The following is a 22,754-nucleotide window of genomic DNA, read 5'->3' on the forward strand; positions in this document are numbered from 1 at the left end:
TAACTTTAGAGATATGAAGTATTTTGCTGTTAATGCAAACCCATGACAAAGAAAATCTAATTTACGATTGAAATTTCAGAGTTGAACAAAAGCATACTAGATTCAGTTTCCATAGATAGAGGTTTATATTCAGGGTTGTGTGAATAATGACTTACATGACCTTGACTGTGCCCTGATATCTATTCTCTGTCCTTCCTTGTCTTCTCTTTCTGGTGCTTTGCCCTGGGAAGCTGACTTCTACAAGCGTCTCTGAGACAGCCACCAAAGCGATGGACATTTTGAGGAGAGGATATAGTAGCTGTCTCTGAAGCTTGGTCATTAATGTCCTTCTAGTTCTAGATCAAAGGAAAAACATGTCCAGGCTAAAACAGTAGGCTTACACTTAATGAGGATGTCCCCCACACTAATGAGGAGTTGCTAGGCTGTTCGAAAGCACTCATTTGAAGATAAGAATAATAACTTACTGGGATAATACCCTCTCTTATAAATATGAACTAAAAGTTCAAAGGTGTAAATGTGAATAGTATTAGCATCCTTTTCCTTCCTGAAGAATGTATTAAGAATATCAAAGCTCTTCAAACAGTGATCAAAAGTGACACATAGACCCAAACATATGATTTCATTTTATAATATGGAATTAAGATTTCCATTGAAAACAGTTGGAAATAACACCACATCTTTTTTGAGGGAGGTTTCAGTTTCCCGCGAGTTATCATAATATTCCAAATCCATATGAACTCTGGAAGTGACCCTTTGCAGTCTAAATTTTCTCTTATTAATTAAGGCTTTTCGTTTAAAGACAGATCAAACAGGTTTTATATGGTATATTCACAGTTTGCCTTACAGAGAAGAAACTTTCAATGATCCTTTAGCTTCATTCTATTTAAAAAGACAGCACTGTTTAAATTTTTTTTTTAGGTTGTCTTTTGTAACTGGAAGAAAAATAATTCTTTAGTGGTAAGTTTCTATAATTTTTGTTCTCATTAATAAATGTATGAAATATTATACTTTAAGTAAATTCATAATAGTGCTTCTATTGCATTTTAAAAATTCCTTCCAAGGGAGACAGCTTATGAAAGAACTAATATAATTAGCATTTTTTGATGGATGACTAGTGTCAAGACACAGAGAGGAAAATGCTTATTGCAGTTAAAGAATGCACCTGAATATGTACTGCAAACAATAGCACAATGCGATTGAAGAAAATAAATTAAACTTATATTTTTGTTTTCGACAACCAAAACATGATTGTTCCTATTTTTATAATTTATATCGTCATAAGCATATTTTTATGGAAAATTTGATGTTTATTTTTTGTTAAAGATCTATAGCCAGTTGCCTTGGAACCTCTGCTGAGTACTTCATCAAGCACCTGCTGTTTGAAGAGGGACTAAGCCAGAATAAAGATTCTCACTATTCAGGTGTAAATAGTTAGCTTAGGCTATGCATGTCTTCAAATAATTAGGCAAATATTTCTTGGGGGCCTATTATGTGCCAGGAACACATATGCTAGTAGGAGAAAGGAACTTTTAGAGAAGGACGTTAGGTATATATTCTATAACATTTTATTACAGGGAGCTCCTGACAATAATACAAAAAGGAAACTTTTAATCTAACATTTGTATATAATCATGGGTATGTGAGGATAGCTACTTCTTTTTTATGAACTGAAGAAAGCAAGACTTGGAATTTTTATGTAATCTTTGTGCTAGTGAACACAAATAACATTAATAATAAAAATGATAAAGTCAAGATTTAACCTACAAATATCCTTTTTGGGTGGGCTGTATATAAGGCATTTTAGTACAAAAGAAAAAACATTCCCTCCATTCAGGTTGTATTTAGTCTTCTATATAGGAATCCATATATTTCATCTCTTTAGATTTTAAAGTAGCTACATTTGATGAAAATGATCACTTTTGAGCTGCCTTACAGAAAATTTTTTCGTTTTATTTTGATAAAAATAAAACTTGTCTATCTGGCACTGTGCCCTGGGAAGCTGACTTATTAAAAGAAATAAGTATTTTAAGGGGACAAAATTATACAATCACTATGCTAAGCATATTGCAAAACCAAAAAATAACCAAACTTTAGTGACTATTCGATTAAAGGATTGATTCAGCATTATATCCATGTAAATCGTGGCAAAAAGTTTGATGGAAGACTTTCAACTATATGAATTCATATCTGAGTAGCCCTTTAGATCGGTCAACTTTGAAGTTTTGCGACAATAACAACTTAAATTTAAATGATCTGCATTTTGGATTAAGATATTCTATTCATCACCTGAGCAATTTTTTGAAAATTTCTTCATTGTCTTAAGCGTATTCAAATATGGAATTAGCATATAGGATCAAAAGGGGAATGCAAACATGAATGAAAACATACCTTCCCTGATGGTGATCACTTGCTATAATTTTATTGCCTAGCATTTTCCTTTTAATTTAGACATTGGGAGGTAAAGGTAATGAGGTGAAAGTTGGCCTAAACATCATCAATGCAAGTCTTGTGTTAGTTAGATTATGGTTTCATGCTTTTTTTAAAAAAAGAGTCAGAGCCTCCCTCTGTTGCCCAGGCTGGAGTGCAGTGGCAGAATCTTGGCTCACTGCAACCTCTGCCTCCCAGGTTCAAGCGATTCTCATGCCTCAGCCTCCTGAGTGACTGGGACTACAAGCGTGTGCCACCACACCTGGCTAATTTTTGTATTTTTAGTAGAGACGGGGTTTTACCATGTAGCCCAGACTGGTCTCGAACTCTTGACCTCAGGAGATCTGCCTGCCTCGGCTTCCCAAAGTGCATGATTCATTTTTGATGCCTGTTTTGTTGGTGAGAATTAGTGGTAATATAAATGAATCCTCAACCACATGGGGCCTGGGACTTTTAGGTATTGATTATGAAACTGCCTTTGTAAAATTATGAGTCAGAAAAATCTAACATAGCTGACACCATATTTGCTTCTAACCTCATAACTGTCCTTGCTCATGCCTGGGAATAGGCCAAAATAACTATGGGAGCAGTTTAGTTTATGGTTTAACTTTAAAGCATGGATGATAACAGTCCCTTCCCCAAACTGACCCCTTCTTTGTTTGAGGACTAAAAGTGCCTTTTTAAAATGAATGAAAGGCCCAAGGTTAGAATTATGGTAAGGGCCTGAAATCTGCTAAGATGCAGGCATAGTTAAGTCATAACCAGCCATTGTTCCTTAGTTTGCTTTTCTATAATTGCTTACTGCTCAGGAGTCATGTAGCCAAAGGTCACAAGATCTGTAACTTCCCTAGTTGTTCCAACAGATAATATCACTATTGTAAAACCTAAGTCTTTGATATATTTTTCAGACTTTGCATTAGGACAGACCAACTGATTCCACTCGACCTGTGACTCATACCAAGGAACTTGCTCAACCAGTCCTATGACCTCTCACCCAGAAACTGACTCAGTGCATGAAGACAGTTTCAACACTCCTATGATTTTATCCCCAACCAATCAGCAGCATCTATTCCCTAGCCCCCTGCCCTCCAAATTTTCTTTAAAACCCTAGCTTCAGAACTCTTGGAGAGGCAGATTTGAGAAACATCTCCCATCCTTGCATTCAGCTGATTTGCAATAATGAAACTTTCTCTGTTGCAACACCACTGTCTCAGTGTATTGGCATTTCTGTGCCATGTGCAAGAACCCATTGGGCTGTAATAATTACATTTTTTTTCAACAAGTTTAGCTCCATTCTTTCTACTTCTAAGGTCATAGACTTATTGAGATCCAGAATATATTAAACCATTATATTATACTACCAAATTCTTAGCTTTTATTTAGATTTAGAGCAGAGATTCCAGTTTTCCTTTTTTGTTAGAATCTAGTATACTCATATTAATTTGCATGGTCATCTTGATTCTCTTTTCCAGTATTTATCCAGGTCAGTGGTTTTGTTGGTTCCATTAAAAAAACTAGGGGCAAATAGAGATCCAACAGATTGGGATGAAGTAGGTGTTCATAGTGAATGTTGTTGGCTTATTTTAGTAGTAGAAATCATGACTACTATAAAACACGAGGCAAGTTCTCCTCTGTTCATGAGAGGTAAAGCTATGAACATAATAGAAAGTGATTACTCACTCTTTGAGAATGGCATAATATCCTTTCTTTTTTAAGCTAAATAGGGGCCTCATCATAATGGTAGAGAAACAATTTCTCTGTTTTATTAACTTGTTATTACCAACTGCTGCCTCATAATTCCTTTCATGATAAAATGTGCCCTATTTTTATTTTCAACTCATGTAAGAGTTTACTGCTTTCTGAATCAAGAATTAAATTTCTCAATGTTACTTCTTGCTGCATGGAAACTGTATGTTTCCCTCATCTTTCAGTCAACTGCTGTGTGCTCTCACCCCAACTCTCAGCTTCTTTTGGGGGGTTGGGGGCTTAGGATCAGAGTTTAGTGGGCAACAGAAAGAGAAAGGAGAATAGCTCTCTCTCCTGTGAGAGAGGGAGGTTCCCGAATGGGTCTTCCCAACTCTCCCCTTCTACCCACTCAAAATTACTTTGGTTGCTTAGGGAATTTCAAATGCAAGAACAGGCGAATCCACCCCTTAACGTCTCTAAGACTCAATGTGGATTCCACAGATTGTCTGTTGCTGTCCTCATCAGCTGTTGGATGTGGAATCCTGCCACAGAAGATTAAACAAGGCAACTTTCTAACTTATATTAAAAGGGCATTAACCCAATTTAAGAGTTATGCTCCTTAAAGGAACATACTTAGAAAACACATTACTCTATTAATATTTTTTTATTTTCTATATTCTAATTCTTTGACATCTAAGGCCTCGATGCCACTGGAAGGACTGCCCCTGCCACAGTTAGCCAAGTCCTAGAGATAGTAAATAACTTTCCTGAAGGTGGGCTTTTCAAATGCAAACCAACCGATAAGGAGCCCACACCCACTACCACCTCTTTCATCAGACTCTAACTCTGAGTGACTGTCTCTCTGCCCTGATCCCCCCCAGGGCCAAGCATCAGCTTCTATGCTCCAGAGCCTGCTGAAATTTCCAAACTAAGGAATCCTAACCTGCTTACTTTGGCTTGCCAGTTACACAGTGAAGGCTCTTAGCCAGTGTCCCTCTTTCTCCGCCTGTGACCAACCCCAGTACTTCTCTTTGTGGTCCCCCGGAGCCATGGCATGCTCCCTCCTCTTGGGAACAGAGTCACAAACTAAATTTTCAAAGAAAATGATGTCCTTATCTATTGACCTCATCATGCCTAAATAATAATAAAACCTATTAAAACAATTACCCATGCGCTCTAAGCAACTTTTTGTTTATAAGCACTTATTAGGTGCAATATAAAATATATTTCCTCATTTTCTATCATTTTCATATTTTTAAAAGTTTTTCAAAGATTGTGTTTTACCCACTGAGAGATATAAATAGGCTTAATGAATACTTTTATACATTAATGTTTATACTACAAAAGTTTTTGTCAAAAAATAACATGTATAGAGATTAAAATCCAGAAATATATCTACATTGGGTTTTAGGAGTTTATGGAATAAAACAAGTCAATCTCTCCACCTATGCTGCAGGAAGGGTGTGACAGAATTATTCTTTAGACCGGAGTTCACGAGTTTATATAAAGCAATCAACTAAAATATGTTTAAAATTCTCAACTGGTGAGTGGGTAAAGGAATTATAGTATATTCATATGACAATAAAAAAGAATAAACTCCTATATGTGAAATACCATGGAAGAATCTAAAAAGCATTACACTCGGTGAAAGTGGCCAGACATGCATTTAAATGAGATTCTAGTACAAAGCAAGACTATAGGGATAGAAATAAAGTCAGTGTTACTCAGGTGCTGGGTGGAGTGGATGGCTTTGATCACTTGGGTACCCATTTGGAAATTAGAAATAATTAAGAAATTACTTTTATGAAAAGGAGCAGAATTTGAAACACCACTTCAGGGCACAAGAACATTTTTTTTTTAAAAAGCCAGTTCCTGGTTATAAGTAATCAGGAGACTTTTTTTTTTTTTTAGTCAATTCTGCAGAGAATCTGTTATCTAAAACAACTATGAGCAACTACAGACACAGTCTGAGAATTTTCTTTAAATGGCAATAAGGGTTCTGAAACAAAGGGACATTTTGAGGCAGATTAGCACAGGAAAAGCAGTGTGTACATAGTATAGAATTAAGAGAACCTGTACAAATAAAGACACAAGACAAAATAAAACTCTAGCTATTTCAGGGGTTAAGGTTTTCATCATTTCCAAAGTGAAGAGGAAATTGAAACACTCGTATTAGAACATCATTGCAACATTTTTATAGTTTGCCACTTATAATTATACTTAAAATAGTTGCATATTAAATTGCCTCATAGTTCGCATTGTATGGTGACATTCTCAACTAAATTTTTCCTGTTGATGCCTCAAGGTATGGCTTTACAGAATAACATGGATTAAATGAGCCTCAAATTACAAATTCCCTCAATAATCCAGTAGGTAGAACTGTCTCACTGTGGCCCTGCTTTATCTGGGAGGGTTCGATGCTGCTCTCTGACCTCCACAGGAGATATGTATCAGTATCTTAGCCTGCTTAGCACGATTGGAGAAAATATCAATGACTTGATTTGAATAGATCTGGGATGCAGCTGCTAAAATGATGTTGCTAAAGCATTCCTTTTTCTTTTGATTAGACTTTATGTTTACAAAAAAATTAATTCCAGCAGAATAATGAATGGTTTTGTTTTCTAGCTCTCTGCTGAATGAACAGTTTTGCCAATTATCTTAATAGAGTAGTGATATAATAAATGCAACCTCAAATGCAAACCAACCAATCCACAGTCCATACCCCAATCACTTCCTTCATCAGCCTCAAAAATCACTAAGTGCACCAGCAGAATGGTTTCGGAGCAGTAATAGGAAAGCAAATGGAAAGTCAGGGGGGACTTTCAATGCCAACAAGACCAATTCAGATCCTGATCTGACTTGTTTCAAATACAGTCTCTTTACAGAGTAATGGAGCATGAGTCTGCCACACAGAACTTTAGAGAGAGTCCTTTATTTCAAAGACTGTAAAGTTGGAAGAATTCATTCATCCGCAAAGTCAAATGTCAAAAGTTGTGCTTCCCACTCCTCATCAGGTCTGTGGTTAACAATGCACTTGACTGACAGCTCTGTCATGCAACAGGGTGCGTGAGATCGCAAGAGCTGATGCCTCTACAGTCTGAAAAGTTGCCAGACCATATGCTACTTAGTTTTTAGCCTGTATGCATCCTCCCTGGGACCTGATTTCTATTTTATCTTTAAAAATATAAAACCCTGCTGCCCTTTATGTTCTGTTACTGTCTTAACGTTTTAAAGAAGACATCAATGGGTCCAATTAATAATAAATGTGGCTTCCATTTACGGTGTGCTTACGTTTTGCCAGGCATGTCATCATTTCTTTATGTGTGCATCATCTCACTTAATTCTAAAAACAACTGCGTGGCCTGGGCAAAATTAATCTCCAGTTTTTAGATTAGGAAACTAATCCCCAAAGAAGTGAAGTATCTCTCAGAATCTAGACCGATTTGGCTTGTAGATTTTATATTCTTGTTCAAAGCACTTCCTTACATGGCCTTAATGTGAGACATGTATAAAGTAATAGTGCCACATTTAGTCATATATAAAGGATTTTTCATTCTAGAGCTTTTCCCTAGGTAATGTCTCATATTGTATTTGTTACCAAAAAAAACCACATTAAATAAATATACAAAGTAAATTTCTATGGTATGATTTGATTTCTGCATATACGTATTGTTCATACCAAATCTTCCTTGATTCATGTATTATTGGAGTAATTCTATGAGTCAATGAAAGCATAATCCAACTTACCTAAATTTATATAAATACAGTCATCACATTTTGCACTGCATAGATGAAAAATACTTATATGAAAATATTGCTAAATATTTAATGATCAAGGTGAATTGTCTTGTAAAATTTCCTTCTCAGTTCTTTTTATTCAACTTCTGCGGGATATTGGTATTTAAAAAAATCTCTTTGCAACGTTTATTAGTTTTTTTTCTTCTGAGGCAGATATATTGCTAAAAAATATTTATTTTTATGGCTTACTCATTTATAAAAGAACATTAACAGAGCATAACTTCTGTTCTAAATTTATTTTACTTATTCCACATAAACCATTTTTAAGCATATTGGTGCATGAGCCAATAAAAAGGATGAAATTATCAAGATAATTTTCTAAATATCAAGTTACTGATATTTAGAAATAATCTAAATATAGAAACACTGACAGAAACAATCAGAAGGCCCAGGACAAAGCAGGAGAGGTCTGGGCTGTCCAGGCAGCTCCCAGGGCCCCGCTTCTGCCTTCGGGTGTGCACTGTCTGGCTCAGATTACACGAGGTCTACACTAGTGCCCCCAGCAAGGAGTGTGTGAGTTAGGAAATCTCTCTATTTTATATCCCAACTGTTTAGTTTGTCATTCTCCAGAAAGCTCTGCCTCCTAAATCCGGAAGCTATAGGTGTGTTTACCATAGGTAATCCTAAACTAGAAGCGTCCTGCTAAGAGCAGTCTGTGTATAGGGAGTCTCTTTTCAGTAAAGATCAGTAGTCTATTTACCAAGAGTTTACTCACCAGCACGTTTACAAGGAGATGAGACTGCATCACCTCCTGTCCCGCTGGCGGTCCCTTTAGTGGTACTCGAGACAGAAATGATCATAGACGAGGTATGTACCTTCCTCCACCATAGTGGGGACACATCCTTGAATCTATAATTTATTTTCACCACTTTGCTGGGAGTACTGATGAGGTTAGAGCCAAGACTGGGAGCTTAATCCTATGTGATTCAGCAGCATCACGTTTCATGGTGATATACCATAACACCAATGCAGATCTACCATCCTGGGAATTTCACAGGTTCCACTTGAAAAGGAGGAGGTGTAAAAAAGGTATGATAATAGTTATAGAAATCCAGCACCCCTTTGAGTAAGATAATTAAACAGATATAAGAGAAGGTACAGTGCAAGTTTTATGAGGCTGAAAGCTTATACAATTTTAGAGGCCATTTTACTTTAAAGAACAGAAAAATAATTGTCATGTACAAAATGACAAAAATATATGATCACATGTGAACAGGGTGCAAGGTCACCTTTAACAGAGGGGTCCTGAAGCCATAGCTCATTCATATCTCAGCAAATTCTGCCTGTACATAAGTATATTTGTGTTAAGAGAGTTGCATTCAGTTGTTAGGAACCTCTGGAATACACATAAATAAAAGGGATTTGGTATGCAGGAAGCTTATTCCACATTCCATGCTACCTCCCACGGTATTAGTTCTCTAATGCTATTTTGGTATAATGATGACAGAAATAAACATATCAGACTTCTTAGCTACCTGCATACTTCTAAATCTTTTCTTCCCTAATTCAGCAAAAATCTTCATGAATTTCAGATCTCGTTGAATAATTGTCAAAGGTTCTACCTTTCATTTCTTTGTGCTTTTCCCACAGCTTCTACCTTTCATTTCTTTGTGCTTTTCCCACAACTGGATTAATCATGATTTTAAAACAACAAATAATAGCTTTCTCATTCAACTGGCTAGGGATAGACTGTGATCTGGGCATCCTGAATATCTCTCAAATAGTAGGAACTCAGTGATCATTTGTGAGAGAGTAACTGACACCGTTTAGATAATCTGGCATGCAAAAAATCTCCGAGTTTCTAAATTGTAGCTGTAATTTCAAGGTCAATCTCATATCTTGAAAGCAATATTTTCAAGCATCTTTTCCACCTATGTAATCAAATCAGGAAAGATACAATTTTATATTTAGCACTTCATTTATTGGGGCTTTTGGAGAAGTGAGCTTCCAATGCACATTTTTTTGTTGTTGAAACAGAGTCTCACTCTGTCGCCCAGGCTGGAATGCAGTAGTGTGATCTTGGCTCACTGCAACCTCTGCCTCCCGGCTTCAAGAAATTCTCCTGCCTCAGCCTCCTGAGTAGCTGGGACTATAGGTGCACACCCCTACTCCTGGCTAACTTACATATTTTTAGTAGAGATGGGGGGTTTCGCCATGTTGGCCAGGCTGGTCTCAAATTCCTGGCCTCAAGTGATCTGCCTGCCTCAGCCTCCCAAAGTGCTGGGATTACAGGTATGAGCCACCTCGCCAGGCCCCAGTGTGTATTAATAGAAAGATAATTGGCATGCCCAGAGAGTTTGGTGGATTATATACATTTATACACTATCTGTCTAGGTGTTCTTTCACCTGAAAATCAGTATTTTCCTATTTTATTCTGAGTTGTAAATTGCACCCTTCAAAATAAACACAATAATGTCCATTGCCTCTTTCTTAAAAGTGTTCCTTCACAGAATTGATTTTCTACATAAATGTGATTCAGAAAAGGTTCGTTTTTTTATGCCAGTATAGAGAATGATTAATAATCAATTGTCTGGTTATTCTGAGTTTTTTAGGGTGACTATAAGGAAAAAGACAAGTACCTAAAACTAACAGAAAACAAATATGGGGCCTGCCACGAATGGTTTCGCCGACAGAATTCACAAAGTATTAAAAGTCAGGAAAGTTTTTTTCTTCTGATACAAAGTGGTATTGTTTATTTTCCTAACTGACTTGACATCAGCCCTACAAAGTAGGATAAAATTAATTATTTGGCATTTTTCATGTGTTATACAATTAAATAATTGAAACACATCAGGCGATAGATGAGCAAATAAACATGTGATGCCCTGAGGAGTATTTGGACCAACAAATGTCAAAGGAAAATGGAATATTCAGAATTTCAAGGAGCAAATATATTTTCATATTAAAGAATAGAGTGACATTATTTTTTCATATATACTAATTGTAATCCAAGTAGAGGCTGATTTTCCAAAGAAATGATGCAGAGATTATACCAACTAATTGGTTTGTTTTTAATCAACAGGAAAAGTAAAATTTAGTAAAAGTTCTACAAGTAACATAATTTTTAACAACGGTATGAAAATTGCTGTGGTTTTTAATCACAGGTTCATTAAGGATGACTTTATTTGAATATCTGCTACCTTGTTCGTCATTAAAAGATTCCACTATCATCGGGATTGTATTTCCGAAGGTAATGAATTCCATAGGTGCTAATTGCCTACTAATTTTACTTGTAAATGAAAATATTTATTTGGAAATAGGTCTGAGGGAAAGCATATCGTGGAGTCAGGATCTCTGTGCATTTGTTTTCTTTGCTCCTCTAATGATATGAATTGGAGGTGTCTTATAAAGCCCGTGTTCCAGGTGCCATATATGGAAAACAAATTTGAAAGCTTTTTCTCACCTCTATTTGAAGGGTTGATTAACTCTAATATATTTCTCTGGAACTGTAGACCTAGACTGAAGAGTAACAGCAGACAAACCAAAGCTAGAGGGCAGATCTAAGATCAGCAGCAAATGTTGAGCTTTATGCTCCTATAACCTCTAGTGTGTCTATATCTTCTATTAAGATACAGCCTTGCTTGGGTCAGGTGAAAGTCAAGCTAGTTTTGAATAAACCAAGCTACCTATTTCATCTAAGTCAACTCTTCATGGTAAAATAAGCGGAACAACAAATACCCAGTTTCACTGTAGTTTAATTGGTTTTTGTTCTCATGGGAGAATATCTTATGATGGACTGCATTATCTTTTAAGACAATTATGAATCCATGATCTACTTAGAAATATTAAGGAAAAAAATCTAGTGTCTGGAAGTTCTACACTTAACACTAATTTTGTTCTACATTAGCACTAATTTGGCTTTTTGTAATCTAATATCTCCTTGGGTCAAAAGATAATATGTTTTCCCATCATCTATTAGTAATTGCTGTTGGAACCTCTACCACACAAATTAAGTTCTTTGACCTCCAAACACAAAACCTGAGACCTATTAGCAAAGCTATGTTATCATGAGAAGAACATGTGTTTTTGCAGCACTGTGAGATTTGGACTGGTTTTACTATGTGTGTGCAAATTGATTTTGATTCTTGAGTTGTATTCCCTTCATTTGTGAGACACATGAGAATACCTATTTTGTAGGACTTTTGTGCTATAATGTAAGTGAGAATTAGAAAAATGTTTGGAATATATTCAGTGTCCAAAAAGTTAGCTTTTTCCCCTTTAAAGTTTTGTTAAATCTCTTCTGATCTGCTTCATTTACAGTAATGAAAATTATTAAAAATAGTAAGTTTATAATTTTTTTTTTTTTTTTTTCTGAGGCAGGGTCTCACTCTGTTGCCCAGGCTAGAGTGCAGTGGCATGAACATGGCTCAGTGCAGTTTCAAACTCCCGGGGTCAGGTGATTCTCCCACCTCAGCCTCCTGAGTAGCTGGGACTAAGGGCGCACACCACCATGCCCAGCCAATTATTTTGTATTTTTAGTAGAGATGGAGTCTCACTATGTTGCCAAGTCTGCTCTTGAACTCCTAGAGCTCAAGCGATCTGGCAGCCTTGGCCTCCGAAAGTGCTGGGAATGTAGGCTTGAGCAATGGTGCCTCGCCAGTAAGTTTATAATTGTTTAAAAAATCAAGTGGCCAAGAAGTTATAATAAGATGGTGAAAAATCTAAGCAAGTAAAGATATTAGAAGGAAATATAAGAACAAAAAATAGTTTTGAAGAACAGATTTTATCACAATTTGAATTTTATTTATAACAAGAAAAACATCTTTTTTCTTCACTCTTTTGCTAATGCTAAATAACCCAGATAATTTTAAATTCTTTAATTTTAGTAAAACATAAGACATTGTGAGTTAATTACCATGATAAAGTACATATAGTATGATGTGTGTCTATAAAAGATAAAGATAATAATGAATTTATAATCTTTGTCTAGAATTTATTCAACGCCAAGAAAAAAAATCTTGTAAATACAAGAGCAACTATAATTTTGACCCTCCTCCTAGACTTTTGTTGTGAGAGTTTTAACATTTTCCCAAGAAAAGTAGATGACTTGAATCCATATGTATCAACTTATTTTTTTAAAAAATTATTGGAATAAAAATGGGAAAAAATTAACATTTGTGTCAAGGATAAGTTAATCTATTTGACTAATTAAGAATGAGAAATATTTTCATTTATAAGGAATTTTGACAAGACTTTGGCTATTTAATTTAAAAATAATAATTTCAGGACTCCATTCCTTAGCACTCATTAGAAGATTTCAAGCCTTACGAGTTGTGAGGCTAATGCACGTGGTTATCACCACCATTAAAATAAGTGAAGCCAGAGTTATACGATGGATGTTCTTAAAGGGCACATGAACTTGCTTTGAAAAGTCCCCTTAAAGAAGATTTCACGAAATGTTCTAAATAAGGACAAAGCAGTGATATTGGCATTGCTCTCCCACAAAGAGGGCCCTGCTGTGAGTTTATACTCGGTTCATTGTTTGTAATCACTCTCCTGTAGCTCAAGCTACAAAATCATGCTCTAGTGTTTTAGCGTTTTTCATGAAAGAATGTTGATTTCTTCAAAGGAAAGGCTCCTTTTTGATTCCCTATATTGCCCTGTCCAGTGCTGTGCATGTAAAAATAGGTGTTTACCGAATTTAATCATCTCTTATACCTGTGTTACAGCTTTCAAAGCCCTTGTTTCAAAGCACTTTTTTTTTTTTTTTTGAGATGGATTTTTGCCCTGTCACCCAGGTTAGAGTGCAATGGCGTGATCTTGGCTCACTGCAACCTCTGCCTCCTGGGTTCAAATGATTCTCCTGCCTCAGCCTCCTGAGTAGCTGGGACACTGGCATCCGCTACCATGCCCAGCTATTTTTTGTATTTTTAGAGACAGGGTTTCACCATGTTGACCAGGCTGGTCTCGAACTCCTGACCTCATGATCCCCCTGCCTCGGCCTCCCAAAGTGCTGGGATTACAGGCGTGAGCCACCGCACCCGGCCTCAAAGCACATTATTTCATTTGATCCTCATATCAGCACTGAAGGTGGACATAGCAGCATATATTTTTATCAGGTTTTCACGGATGAGGAAATCAAGCCTTGGAAAGGTTAATAGAATATAAGTGAAGGCACAGGGAAAGTGCTGGCTCATGCAGCAGCGGAGTCTGAGCGGTCTGATTCATTCTCCCATGTCATTTCAAACCACGACTGCTCAGACAATATTGCCCTACGTACATTGCGTATTATAAATTATTAACCTAAAGGATTCATTATTAAAATATCCTCCACAGAGTCACCAGATAGACATATCTAAAATTTAAATCTGTGTTTACTTGCTACATTAAAAAACAACTCCTTGCTGCCTATAAGATAAAGTCCAATTTATTTTTTGACACGATATAGAAAACACTCCTGGTTTTGAGCTTTATCTGACTTTCTAACAAACTCTCTGTCCACTTTATTCTTACTCTAATCTCCAGCAGCTAAAATCAGCTAAGAAGGAACCATCCATGCTCTGCCCCTGCTGTGCGTCGTGGAGAGTAACCTGACCCCTCTATCCTCACGCCAACCTCACACTTTACCTTGAGAAGTCCAACTCATATCTTATGATTCGCCGTGCAGATCATCTTCAGGAAGTCTTTCCTGAATCCCTACAATTAAATTTGGTGCCTATTTGTCTAGATAGGACTGTTCTCCAAATGTCTCATGCTCCCCTTCATTCCCTGCACCCGGTACAGTCTGGAAACCTTATCACTAGTTCCCAAGAAAGGGCTATAAACAGAAGGGACACCTGCTGAAGCCAAAGCATCTATTTTTTGATGTGAGTGTTGTCCTAATTGCCTAGGATAGTTGCCCAGAATCAGAGTGGACTAGCATGAGTGAGAGATCAGTTCCAGTTGCATAAACCACTGAGACTTCGTTCATCACTTAAGGATAAGTGATGATCCTAATACTTGATCCTAATAGTGGTGCAGTGATAATAAATAGCCCTAAGATACAGGGCACTGCAATAGTGGCTGGGCCAGGGATAAAGGAAAGTAGTAAGCAAGCTGGGAGAATGATATTTAGCAGTGAGATATTCGGTAAAGCTCTTGCCTCTTAGTAGAACTTCTGATAACTTGGTAGGCCGATTTCATGTTTTAAGAGTTTCTAGATTGTATGGACAAATGTGAAATTTAAAAATAAGAGGCTCTATTCTCCCTGCTGAAAACGGGCAATTATCCTTCCTGTTTCCTAGGGCATTTAACTTTAGAAAACTTTTGGTTGTAGGCACTTTCTCCTCTTTGAAATGCAAATAATTCTTCTGAAAACCAGATAGGTCTTTTGTCAGCTTTAAGACCCTAAAATGCCTTTCTCAAGGACTCATGAACCATGCCTTTGACATGTAAATCTGAAGGGAGATGTGCCCCCATTTCCTAGTTTCTGTGACAGAGAGGGTGCCTAACTTCAGGTGCTACTTCTCTCCAACTTGCAAAACTGTCTCTTGTCATAAAGACACAAGAAGTTTGTTTTTCCTCTGCATAAAGCCAATTAGCCAACACAAATGGTTACCCCAGTTACAAGGATGAGGCATGTGTGACAAACAGTGCTGTCAAGTTCTTTTGCTTGAGACCAGTAATTGTTTATCTTGAGAATCTGCATGTATTGAGTTGTAGCTGGTTGGCTATATCAAAGGGTGGGATTCTCCTTCTGTCTGCAGTTTCTTAGCAGAAATAATGGAGTGTTTTTTTTTTTATCACCTTTATGGAGAAGATTTCTGCATTGGGAGATTTTGTTTTTAATTTTATTCCTTCAACAACATCTAGGGAAAGCGGTTAGATAACAAAATGTTAACAGTGTTTGTTGACTGATAAGGTACTAAAAAGAAAGAGGCTCTTAGAAAGAAATTGAGAATTTTCAAGCAAAAACGAAAGGCATTTGAAAAATTCAAAACCTTGTAAAATTGGAAAAGAGAACTGAGACAGACACTTAATCATTCTTTAAGTGACAAACGCAAGTTAAAGCAGCCTCAAGGAAAAGAGCAGATTAAATGTAAACTCCACACCTATTGCTAAAACCTTTCAATTAAGGTGTGTCAAGGTCAAAAGCACCTCAAGGGTAGGATACCCATTATAATCTGTTAATTAGATAAAAATGACCCAGGGCAAAGAATTGAGTGCTGCTCCTCCAAAAACCTGACAAAGTCAAGGCACTTTGCAAATCAAAAGACAGAGTTTTAGGGGAAGAAATAAACAATCAGAGCAAATCTGAGAAATAGATCTCAAAAAACAGAAAACAAAAACCAAGAAAACACTTGCTTGGTACAAGTGATTGGCACTAAATATATAAGAAATCTAGTAATATTTTGACAAAGTTTTACAGGGAAAACAGGCCATAAATAAAAAATATTTATAACTTGTTAAGATTCAGTAACCTTCAGATCTCTACTACAACTTCTCAGGGTAGAATGTGGGCTGAGAAATGTGCAACACTTCAAAGAGAACATTTTCCCAATGTCCAGTTCGAATATGGACAAGCAGGATAATGATAAAGGAAAATCCTCCTGGCGGGCCGAGGGCAGAACAAGTGGAATAGAGGATTGGCACGTTCTTCCCAAAGAGCAGAATGAGGGCCCAGCCGCATATCCTTGTTAATTCTGGATAAAGACCCTGAAGATATCTGGCAAGCAGCAATTCAGAATTACCAGGACCAGTGACTGTTGCCTGCTTGCCTCCCAAACTTTCCCTTGAATGGGAGTGTTTGCAGGGGCAGGCATCCCACTTTCTTAAACCACTGTTCCTTGGGCCAGGGTGGGTGGGGGGGAACAAAAGCATCTTTTTCTGGATCGTTCTTTTGGAACTATAAGAAGTCATATCGACCAAGCGTGGTGGCTCACGCCTGTAATCCCAGCACTTTGGGAGGCCGAGGCGGGCGGATCACGAGGTCAGGAGATCGAGACCACAGTGAAACCCCGTTTCTACTAAAAATACTGGGATGCTGGGACTACGGGCATGGTGGTGGGCGCCTGTAGTCCCAGCTACTCAGGAGGCTGAGGCAGGAGAATGGCGTGAACCCGGGAGGCAGAGCTTGCAGTGAGTCGAGATTGAGCCACTGCACTCCAGCCTGGGCGACAGTGCAAGACTCCGTCTCCAAAAAAAAAAGTCATATCTGGACCTGATGTACACACTGCTACAAATCGCCTGCAGACTCTGGACTTTGAGCTATAATCAGTGGCTTGCTGGATTGCTTTTTGGGTTGTTTCCCTTAAGGAGCAATTGAATGTGTAGGAAGAAGAGGGAAAAGGGATCTTCACTCATCAGAAGATATGACTGGCAGACACAATATGCTTACCAAATATTCCACACGCTCCCCATTTGTCCCCTTGCAGATGTGGGGTGGGGGGACTGAGGGAGGCCACCTTCTGGATGGTGGGCTATTAATAGAAATAACATGCATTGCCACTGTACTAAGGTATTTAAATGTTTTGTATTAGCCCAGGCTGCCATAAGAAAAACATGACACAGAGTGGGTGACTTGAACAACGGAAATTAATTTTCTCACTCTGGAGGCTGGAGTCTGAGATCAGGGTGCCAGCATGGTTGGGTTCTGGTGAGGGCTTTCTTCTTGGTTTGGAAATAGTCACCTTCTTGATGTGTGCCCACATGGTCTTTCCTCCGCATGGCAGAGAAGAGGGGCTGAGAGGTTTCTTTCTCCTTCTTATAAAGCCACCGATCCTATCAGATTAGGACCCCACCCTTATTACTTCATTTAACTTTAATTCCATGTATAAAGGACCTATCATTTCTGGCTCTTGTTATAAAGATATAAGAAGTTTGGGGGTTAGGGCTTCAACATATGAATTTCGGGGAGAAACAATTGAGTCCATAGTATGCTTGTTGGAGTATGTTCCCACCTTCTTCCCCTGCTATGCACGGCAATGAGGTGGGTTAGCGTGAAGATGTCTGATTCACAAGATTGCAGCATCCTAGGTTTCTGAATCCAGGTGCCCTGATGATCTGTCCAAGCCTGCGTCAGGCATAGCTTGAGTGAGAAATAAATCTTTGTTGTATTGAGCTATTGAGATTTGGGGTTGACATCATTAATGTTTTTAAAATGATACAACTTAACCTATATTCCTAATACATAACCCTCCTGGGATGTATTTTATTACAACTCCTATGTTATATTGAAATCATTAGTTGATCTATCTTACCAAGTACACTACGTGCTCATTAAGGGAAGGGACTATGTGTTACCTATTTCTCTAGTTCTTACCATAGTGTTCAATAAATGAAATAAAGTAGCCCAGAGAATAAATGAGGTTTCTGGTGCCACAAAAAGATTTAAATCATAATATCTAATTGAGTTTTAATTATGAAGTATAGAGTAGCAAAGGCCTCCATGAAAAAAATTTGCATCAGGGATGTATTCAATGTTTTAAAATCATAGGGCTATATAAACCCTTGCTTTAATTCCAAAGAAGTAATGCTAAGACAAAGTGGGAACCTAGTGCCTTTTTCTTTCCGTGTGTCTAATTTGGTAAATCTCTTGCTATGATAATACCAGGTCTGATTATTTTTTCCCCTCAGAGAGAGCATTAATTAAATGACTTAAGAAGCTGTTTTTATCGAGAAATGGAAACTCTGATGTTAGTTATTGCTCAATTAACTTTAAAGTTCAATACATTTTTATCGAACCCACACATACTTTAACGTGAATTGCTTTTTACTAATTGGTCTGTAGGAATCACAATGACAGCTTTGGTCGCCTTTTAGGCTTCTTTTATTCTCATTTGGAAAGTTCCTAAACTTCATTCATAGTCATTAAATTAAGAATGATTTCTGGAATCAAGAAGATAAAGTCAAGAGAGTTGTAAAGTTCTGGTTTGATCTTCTGTTTTGATAAGGAGAAACCCCTTTCACTTGGCTTCATTCTCTTCTCTTGTCTGCTGCCATGTGAGATGTGCCTTTCTCCTTCTGCCATGACTGTGAGGCCTCCTTAGCCACATGGGACTGTGAGTTCATTAAACCTCTTTCTTTGGTGAATTGCCCAGTCTTGGGTATGTCTTTATCAGCAGTGTGAAAATGGACTAATACACTACCTTTTTAAAGCCAGTAAAAAAAAAAAGGGGCATCATAGATTTTAGGTCAGTGAATCTCTAAAACATGTCAACTCATTTTCATAGTCATAATTTTTAAAATAGTAAGCATATCTTAAAAATATTCATTTTCTTATTAGAATTTGTATTTCCCAATGGCTATCAGAATGTGATTACACTATTACACTCTCAATATCTAGGTAGACAGAAATAGTTGAACAAGCTCATAACTACTAAGTAAACACAGGATCTAATGCTTTTCCGAGAAATCAGTGCGGTAGAGACTTTAATATTACCGTAGTGCAGAAGGGCCCCAGACTGGTAAAATTACTCCAGCTCAGGTTTGTTTTTTTTTTCCTCTCCTTAAAATTTTAAGAGACATGGGAGCTACCCTAGCTGGCTAGATAAATATTATTAGAATGTGACATTGAGTAAATATTTAGCAGTTTTATAAGAAGAAAGTTATAAACTTAAAAATATTATATCAAACGCAATAAAACCTCACTATAATTGCCTTATAAGACCATGAATTCATTTTAAGAATGTGATAAATCATGTCCCCTGGGTGAAGACGGAAGCATTAAACATCTCCTTCTCATATAGAATCCCCAAACCTAAGTCATATCTTGGATGTGTGACAATATCACAACGGGGTCATAGCATAAAGACAATGATTTGGTTGGCTGTACTTTATGTCTAAATCCGTGTTTATTAATAATGATTGTGAAGCAAGGATTCATTTCAGACACTTATGGATTCCAAGCATATGCTGTGATCAAGAAAGCATTATTTGCCTAAAAGCAATATTTAAATTTATTTAAAACTTTAAAAAATATTGTTTGCTTATTAAAAAACACTCACAAAAACAAGGCAAGCAAGGACATGCTGCCTTTAATTTTATGGAGATCCTTTTGCATACAAGCACACCAAAAATATAGTACTGTAATAATCTTGCAAAAGATATTACATTATTAAAATAATTACAAAACCAGCTCGAGTTTGATGGTAGTGTAAGAGACTGAAATTATTTTGAATGGGGTAATTAGCCTGCCAAAAAATTAACAGAATTGTATTCATGTTATTAAGAATCTGAAGAAATTATGTATTTGGTAACTTTTACCCTGAATGAAAACAGTGCCCACCGGGGGCAATGATGGACAGAACTTTCTTTCAGGAATCTGTTATACAACTCTCGAACTTGGCTGCTGCATTAGATCTTACCTTCCTGACTCAAACGTGAACCACGTTGAGTCCCGACCATATCTCCTCAGTGAGCTGAGAGGCCACATCACCAGTTTGACCTTGGCATTGTGGATATCCCAGAGATAGATATTTTCATGAGTGATCTGCATTGTGCATTCACCATAAATATCCAGATTTGGCGTAGGCATAAGATACACGTTGAATCGCTCTGTGAAGAAACGAAGAATGGAGAAGATTAAGTGAAAAGAGGTGTGACCGTCTGTGGCCATATGATATTAATTTGTTTATCTACAGACTGCAGGAAACAATACCACGTCCCTCGGTGATATGGATATAAACATTGTAGAACAATACGTATTTCCAAATTTGTATGACAAAAGGAGTTCATTAAAGTGTTCTGAATCATTAATTCATTCACTCACTCATTTCACAACTTTTCATTGCATGTATTGTCTATGGTGAGGATTAAGTAGTTAAATTGTACAATGGAAAAATAAGGGCAAAAGTTAAGGGAGTCTGCCCAAATTGTGCTTATGGGCTGCTCCTTCACACAATCTAAGTGGATATCACAGATACAGTTCCAGCGAGGGATGTCTTATTTGCTCTCCTTAAGCAAGATCTTATTTGATTTTCACCTTTGTTGATGTGAAGTATTTAATGCACACTCAGACTGACTCTCTACTTAAGCACTGCAAAAATAATTTAGTTTGTATCTCAAAACAAATTGTAGTCATGGTCAAATTTAGCATATGATAATTGCAGATATTCATTACAGCCTTCCGCAGAACTTAAGACATTGCTTTGGTAAGCAAAATAAAAATACTTAACTTTTTTCATTCTTGGATATCCTATGGTTGAAAATATGATTATTAGGCAATCATTCCAAACTATACTTTGTAACTGTCTGTGTTTCTTAAAGGCTATTGCAAAGTTTTGCTGCCTTTGATTCTCATTTAGATGGATTAAATAGTTTTTTTTGAAAAATAAGATTAGCTTGTAAGTTCCAGGAAGTAAAAAACTTGGTATGCCTTACAACATACTCTATAAAGTATCCCTAGTTCCTAGCACCATATCCTTGGTTTACATTAAGTGTCCAATAAATATTTGATAACTGTATGAATAAAATACATCTATGCCATGATGAATTACGAGATGCAAGAATTGAAGAATTACAAAAAAAGTCACAATAAAAAAAAGTTTAAGAATTACCGGCAGATATACCTCTGTGGGTTAGGATTTAACTGTGAATAGTGCTTTAAAGTCAGTGCTGTTGAATTAATTATTTTGAGAGAAGAAATAGTGCAGCTGCAGATGGAAAATGATTGATATGTTTAGGAATGTACTATTATACATCATAACAACATAATTTTAAATGCTACATGTTTGCTGGTACTGAGTGGAAATTGTATAATAGATTCTTTTCTCTGGCAGATATTTTACTTAGTAAGGATTCTCTGATGCCAAAAAAGACAATATTTGAATTCCAAATTAACATAACCATGATAGCTTAACATTTACTAGCCATAAAGACAATATTTATACTCATGTGTCTTGATATTTTGGACAATAGCTTATCTAATAATTCAGTCTTTTAGGTTATTGACCCATGAAACTAATATGTATATGGATTTCACATTCATTTCCTAAGAAATGACAAATTGCAATCAATTCTATGGCTGAAAGCTGAAGACAGAACATTGCCTCATTATCTGCAATGAAAAGCCCAAATATATAGATATTCCCAATAGCTTAAAATTCTTACATGCAACCAACTGAAGTATTAACATTTAGCATTAAACACATCACTCACATTCCCATCATAATTCCCACCCCAATGGGATTAGTAGTAAATCAAAGGGGCATGATCTCATATAAAACTATAAATGAAACTTGGACCCAAAGGGTTTACACAGGAATATAGACAATGCCTGAACATCAATCTTCTTTTCTTTGGCCAAGAAGCTTTGGATAAAGTTCAGCTCCTACATTTGGAATTAATCATATGTCAGTGGCACCTGTTGTGCATAGAGAAAATATTGTTATAGAAATGGAAAGTAAAACATTTCTTTACATTCTTTCCTTTCCATCAATTCCAGAGTCTGAATTAGCAACCAAAAAAAAAATTGTCAAAATGCCACTAAATAACATTTCTTCCAAAATATTGAAGTAAACACCATTAACCAGTATTATTGTTGCTTATGGCTCTATTGACACTTGATATTCATGCCCATAGTTTGACAGTTAAAAACATAGAATGTTTAAAAAAAAAGGATCTTGACATTGAGTGTCCTTCCAATGGATGGTACATGAAACATGACCTCTAACAGTGGACCCAGAAGGACCATTACATTTTCACTGAAATGTTTGTGTGCTCAAATGTTAGCAGATAGAGCTTAGGAAAAATAAGCAAGGAGAGAGTACAAGCATCACACTGGACACTGGAGAAAGCTGAAAAAAAAATAAGTAAATTTAATAAGATTCACATGATATAGGGCTCTATGTATCTCTCTCTCTGTCTCTGTCTCTATGTATATCATCAAGGCCCATTTAAAAAAAAGTAATTGGACAACTTCCCCT

General features: G+C 36.7%; 1 protein-coding gene across 1 annotated transcript in view; it reads right to left on the bottom strand.

The window, feature by feature from the left end:
• The window catches only part of DOK6 (docking protein 6), a 430,056-nt gene that overhangs the window by 125,979 nt on the left and 281,323 nt on the right, over window positions 1-22,754 (bottom strand). The window contains exon 5 of the mRNA XM_032152079.2: window positions 20,196-20,385. Within this exon, the coding sequence (XP_032007970.1) occupies window positions 20,196-20,385 (190 nt within the window). The remainder of the gene's footprint in view (window positions 1-20,195; window positions 20,386-22,754) is intronic.

The sequence above is a fragment of the Hylobates moloch genome, unplaced genomic scaffold (genome assembly GCF_009828535.3).
Source record: "Hylobates moloch isolate HMO894 unplaced genomic scaffold, HMol_V3 SCAFFOLD_5, whole genome shotgun sequence".
In the NCBI taxonomy this organism is placed as follows: domain Eukaryota; kingdom Metazoa; phylum Chordata; class Mammalia; order Primates; family Hylobatidae; genus Hylobates; species Hylobates moloch.